Source organism: Cyclopterus lumpus, chromosome 3 (genome assembly GCF_009769545.1).
Source record: "Cyclopterus lumpus isolate fCycLum1 chromosome 3, fCycLum1.pri, whole genome shotgun sequence".
Lineage (NCBI taxonomy): Eukaryota > Metazoa > Chordata > Actinopteri > Perciformes > Cyclopteridae > Cyclopterus > Cyclopterus lumpus.
Genome location: NC_046968.1, coordinates 25,276,185 through 25,293,638, shown reverse-complemented (window position 1 = coordinate 25,293,638; position 17,454 = coordinate 25,276,185). Strand labels below are relative to the sequence as shown.

General features: G+C 38.7%; 1 protein-coding gene across 1 annotated transcript; it reads left to right on the top strand.

Moving 5' to 3' along the window:
* The first annotated feature begins 3,380 nt into the window (after positions 1-3,380).
* On the top strand, positions 3,381-17,368 carry LOC117725411 (sodium/potassium/calcium exchanger 1-like). The gene is made up of 8 exons (XM_034525563.1): positions 3,381-4,301; positions 7,460-7,630; positions 8,607-8,715; positions 12,449-12,558; positions 14,627-14,908; positions 15,152-15,241; positions 15,397-15,563; positions 15,976-17,368. The coding sequence occupies exons 1-8, from the start codon at positions 3,381-3,383 to the stop codon at positions 16,223-16,225; spliced, it is 2,100 nt and encodes a 699-aa protein (XP_034381454.1). The 3' UTR covers positions 16,226-17,368.
* Positions 17,369-17,454: the final 86 nt, after the last annotated feature.

Sequence of the window (17,454 nt, the reverse complement as noted above, 5' to 3'; positions counted from 1 at the left end):
TGGACTGTCCTCCATGTTGACGTCTGATGGACTGTCCTCATGTCCTCCATGTTGACGTCTGATGGACTGTCCTCATGTCCTCCATGTTGACGTCTGGTGGACTGTCCTCCATGTTGACGTCTGATGGACTGTCCTCCATGTTGACGTCTGATGGACTGTCCTCATGTCCTCCATGTTGACGTCTGGTGGACTGTCCTCCATGTTGGAAAAATGATGCTAAAGCGTCTTTAAGTGAGTTGGGAGTGAGAACCTTTGCTGCATGCTAATGCACTTGAAAAACAGCCTGTGAAGAAAATGTACTGTATTTTTAAAAAATCACCACGAGAGTTTGAACATTGTTCCTGCTTGTGACGCAACAATCTCAATTTTATTTTAATTTTTTTCAAGTGAAGTGAACTTAAATAATAATAATAATCCATTTAATTTATCTAGTGCTTTTTAAGGTACTCAAAGACACTTTACATGTTACATTTATACACCGTAGACACAGCTACGTGGAGCATTTCAGGGTTCAGTGTCTTGCTCAAGGACACATCGACTAGGTCGGGGATTGAACCGCCAACCCCCTTGTAAATTTCTTGGAAAAATCCGATAAACTAACTAAACTACTTTTAATGGATCTAGAATCGACGCAGATATTATTTCAGGTGCCTTTTGCATGTCTTCAGTCTGTTTTTAATTTGGATAAACGTTGTTTTTATTCATAACACTGACACTTGGATGGTGAATATTAGCAAAACCGTGCAAATTACTGGAGAAGAAGATGTATATGTATTTACATGGCTCATAATGATTAGACGTTAACTGTGAATTAAGTTAAATTCAACGAGATCATCAGTATGTTTACAGCAGACAGGAAAAGGACGAGTGAGTTGGCGAGATGCATTCGCTACCGGATGCAAACACTTCTCGGGGTCGAATACAAATGCAAATACGTTTTTAATTTTTAAAAACGTTCTGTTCAGTGAATATCTTGGGCTTTAATAAACCTAATTTAGGGGATACTTTGTATTTCTTTACCCTCAAATATTGATATATCTGTATCAACATCATAAAATCCAGTAATTTCTTTTTAAATGTAGTTTCCAACGAGCAGCAGCTTCTTTAAAACTTGTTAACATTACAGGGAATTCTTGAGGCTAAATGGAAAGATGTAACTTGAACATTTTAGCAGTAAATGTTATAAGTTTTATGAATAATCTTTGATTTGATGGTTTGTTCCATTTGAAGCGCACTTGAAAACTTATACATAATGTCTTTTTTTATTTTTTATTTTTTTGTCTATTCCAAACTGTCCTTTTTGAGCCTTTGTTTGTTTTTATATTTATTTGTGTTGACTGAAGTTTTTGATTTTAAGAATTTATTTGTTTCAGATTTTTAAGTAAGTATGGGAATGATGTGTAATGGACATGCAGCTTGATTAACATTTTAAACACGCATTCAAACTTGATTGTAAGTCACAATTAGGGTTTCCTGACTAAATAAATCAGAGTTCCTATTTTGGAGTTGGGGTGTATTTATTTTTAATTTATTCTCATTTCCTGTTGTGAAATGTTAAAACTGTTTTCATACAAATATTTTTTGGGGGGTCTTTTGCCTTTTTATTAGATGCAGAAACATGGTGGCAGGAGACTGATATGACATGAAAAGCTCCTCAGGAACAAAGCGGTGCAGTTATTTGTTATCTTAACCAACCGGCCTTCAGGAGGCTTCAATAGATTTTACTTTACAATATTTGATCCTCATCTCAGTTTGTTTGTTTGTTATGACACAATTTAAAATAGATTACCATTATGATGGCTTAACATTAGTTAGTATTTGTAGTTAGAAAAAGAAATAGCTTCTGGTGTTGAGTAGAATTATCACATTATTTTATTTCCTTCCCTTTTTCTGAATATACTTCAGTCTGAAACGCTGCGTCTCTACAGGAAAAAGACCAATCTGCTCTGATTGTCCTGCAAGAAAAATATCTTTTAGATGATGTGCGGTATCATATCATCATACAGCTCATCATAACTCTCTTCACTAACCTTGAACTAAGTGACCAAACTGCCACATTAAAGTGTGAAGAATAATATAGTGATGACTATTATATTCAAGTTCTCCACATACACTACATCCTACACACTGTTGCTTTTCACATACAATGTTTTCACACTAAATGTTGTCAAACGATGTGTGTGATTTGGACACTTTTGTTTTAAAACACTGGAAATCATCACTGAAGCAAATAACTCCAGCTATAAAAAAAAAAAAAATGTTAAATCTTATTTTCCACGTGCAAAAAATACAATAAATTCTCCTCTACCCCCCCAAAAAAAGAGGCTACACCTGTCCACAGTCAACATAACTGCCCCCCCCCCCCCCCCCCCCCCCCCCCCCCCCCAAACGAGGGTTCCTCCTCAAACCCGCAGCATTCTGAATGTTGGCGTATTGATACGGTGTCGTGTGTGTGTGTGTGAAAGGGAAGGTGCGAGTTGCTCGGTGCTCCGCTCCTAATCCTCTTAGCAGCATTATGCTGAGCTTCCTCCCAGCCCCGACATGCAGTGCGCCCTTGTAGCGCCCCAAAAGCCGGCGTCAGCATCTCTGCGTTACGCACAGTTGGAGGGGACCGAGCAGCCGGCGCTACAGGTAGGAGACCCCGCACCGCCGCGTTCTCGATTGTATACGTCTTTGTTGTTGTTGTTTGCGTTTTATTTTTATTTTTGTGACTGAAGGATTTATCTGCGCTGGCGTCATTTACTTCCACAGCCCGTTCTCATCCCATATGTGATGGTTTTATTAACACGGAGACCCTCGTGCACGCAGAGGGCTGTATGGTTAATTCAGGTTTCCATAATGATCTATTTCTGCATGCGCGAATTGCGTCGCGTCTTCTCCGTGTGCGCGTGCGCGCGCGCTCAGGCTTAATTTAATCAGAGGCTATTTCGGATTTAATTGCTTGATTTGTGAGACAAGTCATGGGGTTTATTTGTTTCCGTGTTGCGTCCTCAATGCTCTCCTGTTTCGTTAGAAGCTTGTGTGCTTATTTAGCCATAGTAACAGGTGGCTGTCTGCATCCCCCATCACCCTGACCCCCCCACCCCCCCCCCCACCCACAATCACACACACACACTACTCTTCAGTGGATCTTCCTCTGCCGCTATGCAAATTCCACGACCGTACAAATGTTCACATGTGCGTGATGACGTGTGATTATTCGTTTACAGTCCTTCCAACAGGTTGAAGTGGCCCGCTGTGAAAAGATGAAACGCACGCCCGCGTCCCCCCTCCCTGTCGGCGGCGTCTTCTCCTCATCGCCACGCAACGGAGATGGAGCCATCGAGGAATAGCGATGCATCCGGCATAGCTTCCCGTTTGGAGTCGAGACCGCGTGGGCAATGAAGGGCCGCTCGCCTCCGAGGAGGAGACTCCAGCGCGTCCGCGTCCTCTTCCTTCTCTCGGGCGTGCTGCTGTGTTTCGTCTACGCGCTGACTCTGAAGGCCAGGCTGTCGGAGCTGCGAGCCTCCGACAGCACTCTCGACGACGTCGTGGAAGTCAGCATTCGAGAGGTGGTGGCATCCAATGAGACGGAGGAGGTTGTCTCGCCCGAGAGCACCGAACCTCCGGTGATAATCGTCAACAGGACAGATATAGAACATTGTATGTACGTAGAACCTCAACCTCTCAAACCTCCGACTCCACCGCCACCCACCTCGACCGACACCCCTCACAGCAAGGGCGATTACCCCGAGGACCTCTTCACGGTGGAGCAGCGACGGCAAGGCTGGGTGACCCTGCACCTCTTAGGCATGACCTACATGTTCGTCGCCCTGGCCATAGTCTGCGACGAGTTCTTTGTTCCCGGGCTGGAGGCCATCACCGAAAAGCTGGCGATCTCCGACGACGTGGCCGGGGCCACCTTCATGGCGGCCGGAGGATCCGCCCCGGAGCTCTTCACCTCCCTGATCGGCGTCTTCGTCTCCCACAGCAACGTGGGCATCGGCACCATCGTGGGCTCGGCCGTCTTCAACATCCTGTTTGTGATTGGCATGTGCGCCATCTTCTCACGGGAGATGCTGCACCTGACCTGGTGGCCGCTCTTCCGAGACGTGACCTTCTACATCCTGGACCTCGCCATGCTCATCGTCTTCTTCCTGGACAACACCATCCTGTGGTGGGAGAGCTTGTCGCTGCTGTTGGGCTACATCAGCTACGTGAGCTTCATGAAGTTCAACAGTCCGATCGAGCGCATGGTCAAGACCCTGATCCACAGGCACATGAGCATCGTCAAGGTGTGGACCGCGGAGGAGCTGGAGAAGGTCAGTGTGCAGAGGGGGGAAGAGTATCTTAAATCACATCAATATAATCTGTGATCACGCCAGTCTGTCCATCAAAGCTTATTTTAATAATGAAATGCAGATTGTCTCATGCAATCAGCTCTCCATTCAACATTGGCAGCGCTAAATAACTGATGACAACCGTTACCTCAAATGCATCTTAATTCATGATGCACTGAACAGAATCCGGAGAGAATGGCAATATAATTATAGTTTCAGTTATGTGCCGGTTGTCGATAGCAGAAATGACTCTGTAGTGTCATTCAGTTGAAAGTCTTTGATTAGCCAATCAGCTGAAACGAACGGCAATCAACGAACGGCAATCAACAACACATTTATTATTTAAGTCTTTTTTTTAAACTGAAATACCAAAAGAATCCTCTCTTCTTCGGGGTCATATTTTAATAACAAACTGAATATCTTTTTTTTTTTTTTTTTGAGGGTTAGTTGAATAAAACCAGCAATTTGAATATGTAAACTTGTCCTTTTCTAGCATTTTTCTAGACCAAAATATTTGTTTGTTGCCCTTTCCATCAATATCACATACAATACAAAAGCCAAAAGCCAAAAGGTACATTTGAGCTTTTTGCATTGCAATCTGAAGTGTTGAATGAACGCAAACAGGTGTCGATTTTAAAACTATTTTGCCGTTGTGCAACATAAAAAACAAAACAAACAAATAACAGCGAGCAGATATTATAACAAAAAGATGCAGACGACACAGATGTCTCTGCAGAGCAGTGGTGACCAGATTGATTTCCTCCTTCTGGTACATTTTCTCCCCCTTTCATCTCCTCACAGTTGGAGCTCGGATGCAATGAAAGAGGGACAGTGATGTTGTGTGTCTGAGCAGGCCACGCTCTGTGTTTGTGTCAAAACCTTTGATGATGCTGAACAGAAAGGACTCCAGGTGTCACGGACCGTAATGAAGTGATGGAAACGTCACCAGACGAATGTCGAATGGACCAACAAACAAAGGAATAATGTGTGGTTTTTTTGTAATAATAATAATAATAATATAAAAATAATAATATATATATATGTATTATATTATGTATTTTATATATATATTATTTATATAATATAAATATATTCATATATATGTATAAATATATATATATATAATATGTATTATATATAAATATATTCATATATATAATATATATAAATATTATATATATATATAATATATATATAAATAATATATTTATATATATGAATATATTTATATTATATATATAATATATAATATTAATATATATATTATTTATATATATAATTTTTATATAATATATTCATATTATATATATATAATATAAATATATATTATATATATTATTTATATATATAATATAAATATATATTATATTATATATATAATATATATTATTTATATATATGAGTGTATATATACACACATATATATATATATAAATATTATATATATATAATTTATATTTATATTATATATAAATAATATATATATAATATAATATATATTTGTATAAATAATATATATTATATTATATATATATGTATATGAATATATTATATTCTATATTATATGTATTATATTCTATATATATACATATACATAATATATTATATATATGTATATATAATATATAAATAATATATTATATATATATGTATATATATATAAATAATATATTATATATATTATATTTATAATATATATTATTTATATATTATATATATATATATATATATAAATAAATAAATACTCTCAGCCCCGTAATTAACATGCAGAGCTGCGTTTCAGCATTTCCAAGTATCGCCGGCACACTCTTCAATTAGGCCTGAAGCACGTCTGCAGTCGGCGTGCGATGACGCGGACGCGTGCCGGCACATTAATGGGTCAGAATGACTGAAATCTGAAGATGTCTTCTACCAGGGATTCCAGTATATGTTTTATTTTTTTACAGTCGTGTCTCTTTAATCGGTTCGCGGAAGGATACCTGTTGAATGTAGGGCACGGGGCATTAAGGACAAAGGAGTCACTTAAGAACAGATTAATTTGCACGGAGGAGTGATTTTAAAGATTGTATTTGATCAGCTATCTGTTTTTTGAATAACAACCTAATAATAAAGAAAAGAATAACGTCAAATCAATATTCCGTCCATCGCAACAACGTGATGCGCATAACGATTTGCCAATTTACTGGGAGCAGGTTTTATTTGGCTCGACGACTCATTCTAGTCGGCAGTTGTAACTCCCTTACTACTTTTTATGGACGTTATTATCCAGAAGGAACTCATATCTTCTGTAATCAATAACATGATCACAACGTCCATCCTCCTGTTTTTAGTATTTAGTATTTGTATTTGTCACCACTGACGATGATGACAGCTGTGGTGATGTGTTCAAGTCCTTTAAAAATAAAATACTATTATTTGAGCAGAGCTCACCAGGAGATGTTCATCATCAGGTCTTTGCAGTAAAGAGACTTCCTGGATTTATTCCAGCAGGCCTCTCTGATTAAAAAGTCAACCGAGGTTAGATGAGCATACGACACTGTGTGTGCCACAGTTTTGAATATAAAGAAATAAATAGCCAACAGGCACCCTCCCCTTTTTGTTTGCACTATATGTAGTCTTCTTATGCCACAATATTACACAGGCCACGCCATGTGTTACGCAACATGTGAGCGCGCTATCAGCAGTCATAGCGAAGGGGTTAGAAGCGCGTCTGGACACGTGGGCCCTGAAGGTGACGTCATAAAGCAGGATCAACTTCAGGGCTTAGTTTGTAATGTGCTTTTTTGCTGATGGCAGCAAAGTCATACATGCTGTCGTGATTGGATTAGTACTCAGTCCGTTTGTCTGGTCTGAACTCTGTACCTGTGGTGGGGGGGAGATGTCCGCCCATCAGCCCCTCCCCCACAGGCAGGTTCCTCGACAGTCTACAGGTTTCATATTGGTTATGAATGTGCTTCATATGATCCACCTTTCTCTCTTCATATATACATTACTCCACCATATACATATCTTTATAAAGCAAATAGTTATTTACTGCTATAGTAATGCTCTGAATTTCTATTTTAGTACCTTTTTAAAATAAAGTTAAACTGAATTACTGAGGTGCTGCTGACTGATTTAAGTTGTCGCTGAATTTACAGGAGAGTGAAGCTCCTCCTCCTCCTCCTGCTGCACCTCCTGCTGCCGCTGAACCTCCTCCTGGTACACCAAAAGCTAAAGACAAATCCAAACAAGAACCTGAACCACCTCCGAGCTCCCCTCAATGCAACAATCCGCCATCAGAGCTACACGATGAGAAAGCAAGACTCAAGGTATTGAAAGCTAAATGTATTATTATTTTTATTATGTACTATGTTGGATTGACATTCTTCATTTTGGTAATTTATTAAATTGCTCTCAGTATTAGAAATCCTAATGTATTTGCTTCTTAATTTCTATGGATATTTTGACTGTCAGGAATTAGTCAGTTATGATTTAATTTCTCATGTAAAGGGAAAAGTTGTTTTCAAGGCTGCGAAATGTCTTCTGTACAGTTAAATACTACATTTTAGGTTTACTAACGCAACTAATACATCCTTTAATCAATATCTCTGATTTCTGACAGTTTCTCATTTCTGGCCTGCAGCTGTTTTTACACGATTGAAATCACAGATGAGCTCATTAAGCCGACGTTAAACAACTCGTATTAAAATGAGAACCTTGTGAAAGCAGTTTTTGAATATGCAATTCAGCGCTGGCTGAATGCAAGATGTTGTTGTTGTTGTGCTCCATGACTGAGGCTCAATGCGAAGAGGAAAACACCTGCTTCCACACAGCCGGGGGTCAAACACGACGACGGTCTCCATTCCAGACAAATATATCCAATAAAAATAATAATAACAATATTAAATATGTTTTTCAGCGCATACACAGACTTTTAATTATGTTCTGGCCCACTAATTATTACAGAACCTGATACCAAACATAAACAAAGCACCGGAGCTCTACAACTAGTATTATTATGCAATAATATTATAATATTATTATTATTACGACAAAATAAGTGGTCTGTGGTGCAAAAGATGCTCCAATAGGTGTGCAATATGCTGAAATCACTGATGAAAACGCCCATACACGTGGGTGTGCATGAACGTGCAGTACACTGACATTTTAAAATATGATTCACCGAGGGTTAAACACGACATTAAAATAGTTGCAATCTCACCGCTGGATGTCTAAACTAAATTCTACACAATATACAATTCTGCCTTTTTGAAGTTATTGATCCCGTGTGGTTTGGGCCTGCAGGTGCGCCCCACCCTGCAGCGCGGCGGCAGCAAAGCCTCCCTCCACAACACCTCGCTGAGGAGCACCATCTTCCAGCTGATGATCCACACGCTGGACCCTCTGGGAGAAGGTAACCACCAGAAGCAGCCGTGGTCTCTGCGGTAATGAGGTCACATTTGCAGCCTGGTGGTTGAGGAGCTTATAGGGAGCTTATATGAACTACTTCTCTTATCTTTTTTTAATTTCCATTTGATCCTTAAAGGTTATTCAAGTCGTCAGTCTTATGCTCAAGAAGGCAGCTTTTCTCGAGTGTGGTGTGCAAGAGAAAAGGTTTTCATAGATTTTCATCAATCTGCAGTGGCTTCGTGGTGCAAAAGACAACAAACTAATAAACCAAAAAGAAAATGTACATTCAAGAGAACCAAATACGGTGTCTGAACAGTTTCTCAGTTCATCAAATATGAGTATTTTGTCATAAATCACCCTAAAAATTATGACTTGCCCTTAAAAGTTAATAAAAATGGCTGCATAGAAATATAGCTCTTCACTTTTTAGACAGCATTTTGGACATTATTTGATCAAAATCAATGGGTAAATTGATTTTTAAATGTGATGTCTTTCTGTACGCCTCAACTTGATACTGTAGTGTTATTCCTGCTAATATCCCAGTACACGTTGTGTAGCCGATGAGTCTTTTATCATCATCAGTAATTCTGCTTTATAAAAATGTGTGCTAACTAATATCATATATGCCATCTGAGGAGCTGGAGCTTGTGAGCATCTGCTTACAAAAGTGACTGAAACTCTAGATTAAAGTCCTAAGTCTTCCAGCTCTTGGAGGCAGCGACTCAGCTCCGTCCTGGTCCGTCCTGTCCCTTCCTGTAAGTCAGTGATGAACCACCGCGACCTTCAGCCCGTCCTGGAACTCCCCGTGCCGATGTTCCCTCGCTCTCGCAGCACTCGGCCGCCACTGATCCTTAATCAGCTTTTCAATTCAGGCTAATAAAAGCTGGATAAGAGCCATCGTGCTACCAGACCAAGCTCTTTACATCCGTGCAGCCGCGGTTAAATACATAAATACCGCTGTGGTCGAAGTATTCAGATTATTTAATTCAGTAAAAGTGCCATTTAAAGGAAAGACGCATCTCCGAAAATACTTTACATTGTTAACGGGTCCTTTTTGGTATTTTTTTTAAACCTGGACCCTATATTTTCTTATGTTTTTCTGTTCATGTAATTCACTTATTTTATTTTATTTGCAGCCTATAAACGTGCTGCAATGTAATCACTTGCTTCTTTTTAGCAGCCGACCGGCTCTGATTGTTATTATAAGCTTCTAACAGCATTATGGAACATATGGAAAGGACCCGACTGAGAAATAACAAGTTTTTCTTCACCTTCCATTTCCATAACAAAATTACAGGCCTCCAAAACAAGCACTTTAGCAGCTGCAGTCTGCAGCGCTCTCGCAGAACACATATTTCAAAGATATTAATCATTAGTCACTTAGAAAATAGGGTCCAGGTTAAAAATGTGTAAAGTTACCCTTTTTAAAGAACAGCAGCATGTACGGAAGGCCTGAAAACATGTGGGCGGATCCCTTTTCTTAGTCCGATCTTAAAGGTTTTCTCTCGTGTGTTTATCACAAAAGAACAGTTAAAAAAAACTATTTTTTGTTCGAACACGTACCCCCATTGGAGAACCACTGCTGTAGATGACTGGTCAAACAAAGTGACATCACATGCAGATATTTTATAAAGCTGTTAAAGGTGTCACCCGCCTGTGCCGTCAATCAGTTTGAGTGGACTCAGCGTGCACTCACGTAGAAAATAATAAAATCTCCGATGGCCAAGGAGTTGAAATGGTTGCTGTGGGTCTTCCATCCCTAGAGGCCGCCATTAAAGGCGCGGTGAAAACGCCCGGCCAGAGGAAAGCCAGAGGAGGTAAGAGCGGCAGCGTGTTGTCGCCTCGCCGTCGTTTCCTCGTCGTGTGTTTTGTTGTGGTTGTAATTGATGAGAGCAGAGAACAGTGAACACATCACACTCAGTATCATGTTGTAACATGAGAAGTTTGTTATAACCTACCCGTTATTACAACGTACAAACTTATTATGTTATAACAAAAAACAGTTATTGTTATAACAAGAAACTATTCATCTTGTATAACATTGTATAATGTAAAACATTTTGGCAGATTATATCATTTTTATTTATATAATTATTTATATATATATATATATATTTATATACATTTATTTATATATATATTTATATTTATTTATATATATTTATTTGTGTATATCTTTATATATATATTGTGTATATATATTTATATGTATTTGTGTATGTGTATATATATATATTTATTTGTATATATATATATATATATATATATTTATTTGTGTATATATATATATATATATTATTTATATATATATCATTTATATTTATTTATATATCATTTATACATATTTATATCTATATATATAAATGTGTATATATATATTTATATAAATATAGTTGCGTGTGATTAAAGTGTCACATAACCGGAAGAGACCGAAGATGTTCAGACTTTAGTCTGATGTGTGTCTCTGCCAATCAGAGACATCCTTTAATGGTGATGTCAGAGATGAGGGGTCAGTACAGAGGAAAGATGAGACCTGTTTGTGCCCCGTCTGTTGTGGTTGTGGTTGTTGTTGTTGTTGTGGTGCTCAGTCCGCTCTGCTTCTGTCCCAGAAGTGTTTCGGAACTGGTTATTTTATGTTTTGGATGTTGTTATATTTGATGAGTTTTTGTTTAAGTTGGGTCGTTGCATGAGTGTTTGTTTGCATTTTGTTGTTTGTGTTGTCGTTTAGAAAACTAATATATAAACTATACAATAACAGTAGTAATAATAACCTGTGAGCATGAGCACAGTCTTGCGTTTTCATTAATGCGTCTTTGAAAAAGAAAAAAACTTTTGTAAATACCATGATACTTTTATTCAGTTGCTAATTCGGCGGCCCAAAGTCTATAAATATATAAAAAGTCAAGCGTGTGAGGAGATATCCACTGTCCCACGTGTACGTGTGTACAGTACACAATGTGTGTGTGCATGATGGCCAGAGTGTGCGTGTTTGTGGTTCACTGCTCGTGGATGAAGTTTCCCTTTGACCAATATTTAAAGAAAGAACTCTTGAACTATATGAGCGATGATTCTCTCGATTGCAGACAAGGACCAAGTTAAGACTCTGGTCGTCCCGGTTTCGGGCAAATTACAGTCCAGTCACCGCCAGTCTGAAGGTGAGTTGTGTGTTCGATATGGTTTGTTCTGTACTGTGGCCATTTTCTTTGCAAAACCTAACGCATGAACAGCTCAAATCTAATGTTTGATTCATCTAAATTGAGCTGAAGCAGCGTAAATCGAAGGCTAATATTCGCTTGTTAGCATGCAGGTAGTTTCCATGGTAACCTGCTTTAAAACCATCCGTTTATTGTAATAAATATTTGATTTAATGACTTTTCAGTTCTACGTTTATTTAGAAGTTTGTATGCTGGAAGGTCGGTCGCCTATCGGTCACCGGAGAAGGTTTTTAGGGGTCGAAGGAGGTCGTTGGCCCCAATCAGCGGAGACTCTCGTTCGGTGTTTGTGCGTCACGGTGCGGAGTAATGAGGTCCTCAGAGTCTCAAGTGCAGAGCAAAGGGGTGGCTGCAGGGAGTCTGGAGGGTCCTCAACGAGACGGACTCAATCAGTGTGTGTGTGTGTGTGAGAGAAAAAGGATGACTGAACAACTTAATTGGAGTTCTTTTATATGACGTATATCTGCTGATGTGTTATAATGATAATCTGTGTTTGAACTGTGTGTGTTGTTCCTCTTTCTCCAGATGACGAGCCAAAGCCGAATGAGCCAGCCGCCGCCGGCGCCGCCGAGCCGTCCACCTCACGGCCTCAAAAGACGGAAGAGAAGACGGCCGGCCAGCCCGACGCCTCAAAGGTACTAACACTGTTATTCACACAGATCTGTTTTTAAATGGAGATTTAGAAAAATGGTTTTTGATCCTTCAGTTTCTAAGTCGTGTCTTTTGGATGAACAATCTCTACCCTCGCGCCATGCTCCATGTTTATTTAGGTTAGTTGGGACAACCGGGAGTTGAATTTGGATAATAGAAAGAACTAGAACATTTCTCAAGAAATTTAGATGGTGTGGCTACTACCGAGAGGTGTTTATATACATTTAATTATTAATTAATTAATTATTATTATTTACATTTAAAGTTAGTTACATTTTAAGTTAGTTACATTTAAAGTTAGTTACATCTAAAGTTAGTTACATTTAAAGTTACAGTTACATGTAAAGTTACATTTAAAGTTAGTTACATTTAAAGTTGCAGTTACATTTAAAGTTACATTTAAAGTTAGTTACATTTTAAGTTACATTTAAAGTTAGTTACATTTAAAGTTAGTTACATTTTAAGTTACATTTACATTTTAAGTTACAGTTACATTTAAATTTACATTTAAAGTTAGTTGCATTTAAAGTTGCAGTTACATTTAAAGTTACATTTACAGTTACATTTAAAGTTAGTTACATTTAAAGTTACATTTTAAGTTACAGTTACATTTAAAGTTACATTTTAAGTTACAGTTACATTAAAAGTTAGTTACATTTAAAGTTACTTTTTAAGTTAGTTACATTTAAAGTTACATTTAAAGTTACATTTTAAGTTACAGTTACATTAAAAGTTACAGTTACATTAAAAGTTACAGTTACATTTAAAGTTACAGTTACATTTAAAGTTACTTTTTAAGTTACAGTTACATTTAAAGTTAGTTACATTTTAAGTTACAGTTACATTTAAATTTACATTTAAAGTTAGTTGCATTTAAAGTTGCAGTTACATTTAAAGTTACATTTACAGTTACATTTAAAGTTAGTTACATTTAAAGTTACAGTTACATTTAAAGTTACAGTTACATTTAAAGTTACATTTTAAGTTAGTTACATTTAAAGTTAGTTACATTTAAAGTTACTTTTTAAGTTACAGTTACATTTAAAGTTACAGTTACATTTAAAGTGACAGTTATATTTAAATTTACATTTAAAGTTACAGTTAAAGTTACATTTACATTTACATTTAAAGTTACAGTTAAAGTTACATTTACAGTTACTTTTAAAGTGACAGTTATATTTAAATTTACATTTAAAGTTACAGTTAAAGTTACATTTACAGTTACATTTAAAGTTACAGTTATATTTCAATTTACATTTAAAGTTACAGTTACTTTTAAAGTTACAGTTATATTTACATTTACAGTTACATTTAAAGTTACAGTGGCAGCCCATGCGCGTGCACATGACGGTTAATGCACATGCACGGGGCCGTTTGTGTACGTGCAATCGTCCGTTGACGCGCGCACACACCCACCCACACGTGCACACAGGAAGGAAGCCAGTCAAGGAGGCTTCCTTCCTGTGTGTGTATTAGTGGACACAGACACACCTACATTTCCATATCTCTCACTGGTTGCCATGGTGAGAGGGCATGTGTTGGTTAAGCTGCCCTGATTAGCTCATTAGTCAAAATGTGGAATTTCACAGAAAACCATAACTCTGATCACAAAAGTGTGGACGTTAGGAGAGGTTCAAGGCCTCTGAACGTTTACGTGTCCTTAAATGTGTTTTTGGGTTTAGATATGACGGGTGAAGAGTGAAAATTGTGAGACTCACTCTAGATCTGAACATTCCGTCCCACACACACCCATTATAAACTCTGAAACAGCCCAGAAATCTTCCGAAACCCGAACAAAGATTCCGTCTAAACTGTGCTAGCTATGAAAATGTTTCCAATTGGGCAAATAAGCTCCATCCTTTTGTTAACGTTTTAAACTTTAAATAATGTCTCTACCTTAACGTATGGAGACACAGTGGGGGCACAAAGATTAGCGTTGATTAGCGTTTTCTCTTCCGAAACCCCATTCAAGTGAATGGGACAATTTCTCGCCGTTTTTTGGCGTTTTGGGGGCTAATAAAATGTAAAGTGCCGGTGGGCTTTCTCCTGCAGGCGGCAGCGGGGGGATCGAAGAGCTCGGGCGGCAGCTCCAGGGACGAGAGCGGCGACGAGGAAAGCGGCAAGTCAGTCGAGAGTGGTGGAGGTGGTAGTAGTAGTGGTGGTAGTAGTAGTGGTGATGATGATGGAAACCAGGAGGAAGAGGAAGAGGGGGAGGAGGAGACTGAACCGTTGTCTTTAGAGTGGCCTGAAACCAGACGCAAGCAGGCCACCTACCTGTTCCTGCTGCCCATCGTGTTCCCCCTGTGGCTCACGCTGCCGGACGTCCGCAAGCCGGTGAGTACAATACAAAAAATAACCAAAAAATTATTTCATTTTTTTTTTTTTTGAAAGGTGAGAAAAAATGTTTTATAGCAGGTGGAATTCTTTCATAAATTCATCATTTATATTACAGGAATAAATGTAATTTTAGAAGCACTCTTTGACCTCTTTAGTCCTACAATGATCTCACGTGGATGAGCTCGATGCTCGGGGACCTTTTTAGATGCGTTTCCCTGAACCAAGCTTCTTTTTTTCCAGGAGTCCAAACGGTATTTCGCGGGTTCGTTTATCGGCTCCATCATGTGGATCGGCATCTTCTCCTACATGATGGTGTGGTGGGCTCATCAGGTCGGTAAACATACCAACGGGTTCTTACTTGTTTTAATCTGTACAAATTATGGTTTAATAAAGGACTTTCTGGAGTCTCTACTGTTTTTTTTGGGGGGGGGGGCAAACTCCAAAGGATTCCTGGATTATTTATGTGTAATCTTCTTGTCTGACAGGTGGGGGAGACTATCGGTATCTCAGAGGAAATCATGGGCCTGACCATCCTGGCTGCCGGGACGTCGATCCCCGACCTCATCACCAGTGTGATCGTGGCCCGTAAAGGTCTGGGGGACATGGCCGTGTCCAGCTCGGTGGGCAGTAATATCTTCGACATCACTGTAGGGTGAGTACCGGCCGGAAGAAGCTCTGAGATCCTCCCCCGAAGCACAAGTATCAATACAACAATGTAAAAAAGAAAATACTCGAAACATGTACAATGTTTCGAGTAAAAAAGAAACATGCAGTTGAGTTACATTATGATGCATTCAAGCCCCTCTCAGTAAAAAACGAGTATTGGGCGAAGGTAAATTCCTTTCATGACGCGTTCAAATGTAATCTTGTAAAAAAAACAAACAATATTCAAGTTTATGACCTGTTCATAACCCAAGCTCTAAGCAGCTAATAATACATAATGAATCTATGAATGCCAAGATTTGTTTTAATAAAAGGCAAGTATTTAAATTAATAAAAAATGTAATCGTCTAAAGATGACAAAAAGTAAAAGGCTAACGGTTGTTGTTTTTGCGTGGTTGCAGTCTGCCCGTCCCGTGGCTCATATACACTCTGCTGCACGACGGCGAGCCGGTGGCCGTCAGCTCCAACGGCCTCTTCTGCGCCATCGTGCTGCTCTTCCTCATGCTCCTCTTCGTCATCATCTCCATCGCCGCCTGTCGCTGGAACATGAGCCGAAGGTTGGGCCTCACCATGTTCTTCCTGTACTTCGTGTTCCTCGTGCTCAGCGTGATGCTGGAGGATCGCATCCTCGTCTGCCCCGTCTCCATCTGAGAGCGACCGGGATCCACGCCGCCACCGGATGTCAAAACGCTGACTTGGCGCACAGTAGATGTTGAAGGGGGGAAACAAAGTCCACCCTCAACGTAGTTTGACATTTTTTTTAGTCTGGCGTTCATTCCAGTCCGGCCCTCTGAGGCACGTTTGTGATTTGGGTCTATACAAAATACATTTTATTGAATTTATTCACTTTTTATAGATAATTGTGCAACGTTACATGTGTCAGAAAATGTCAAATATTGAGTGTAGCAACACACTTTTGTTTTTGTCTAAGCCCAAAAATGTGATAAATTAGGATGTACTACCGGTATATTTTCCAGCACTTAAATCGTATCATCTCCCTGGATTGTTCCCTCAGCTAAAAAAAAAAGGAAAATAAACTGGATTTCTGTTAAAAATGTTCCCGATTATGACCATAAGTGAGCGTTACTACACAGGGGAGGTTGCCTCGACGTGCGCTGTCACTCATTCATAACATCCTCAAAATTAAACTCTTTTAAAAGTGTATTAAACTTTTTAAAAAAGAAGCTCCTTTAACAGGTTTGCTGACAGTTCAAATATGAGGACATTATCAATATGTCAGATGCTGTTCTTCTTTAGCGACGTCATTCGGTGAGACTCGTTTGATTTATGATGTTTAACATAATGTGAGATATGATGGATGACATGTGAGTCTTAGTTTTGTGTGTGCGCAAAACATTAAGTCTGATGTGACTGCACAATTATCTACTATTTTTTTTTTCTCTAGTTTTCTTTTTAATATTTTGACCAGAATCATCCGTGAGGTGACTTTAATGGATAAATTAATGAACTACATTACAGAAGTAAAAGGTTTCAGATTATTTGTGCAGCACTAACTACTTACTGGATGCAACTTCGGTTTTGTATGTTCAGTATTTTCTCGCGTCCGTTCAGTGTAGGACAGTTTGTGTGTGAACACATATTTCATATTGTCAACATACCGTGGTGGTTGTGTCAGACCGTCTTTAGATGTGAGAAAATAAACCTGAGAGGTGTCAGATGTCGTGTTTAAACTGTTGGATTGAAGTGGATGCAAAACATGTATTATTGATGGAAAACTATCAGTATTTAAAATAAATATTCCATGCTGCAATAAATTATTTTTTTAACAGTGAACGGCATCTGTGTGTTCAATATGTGATGCTCGTTAACATCTGGATATTGTTGTATGAGGTACGTATAAAAAAGGGACCAGATAACAG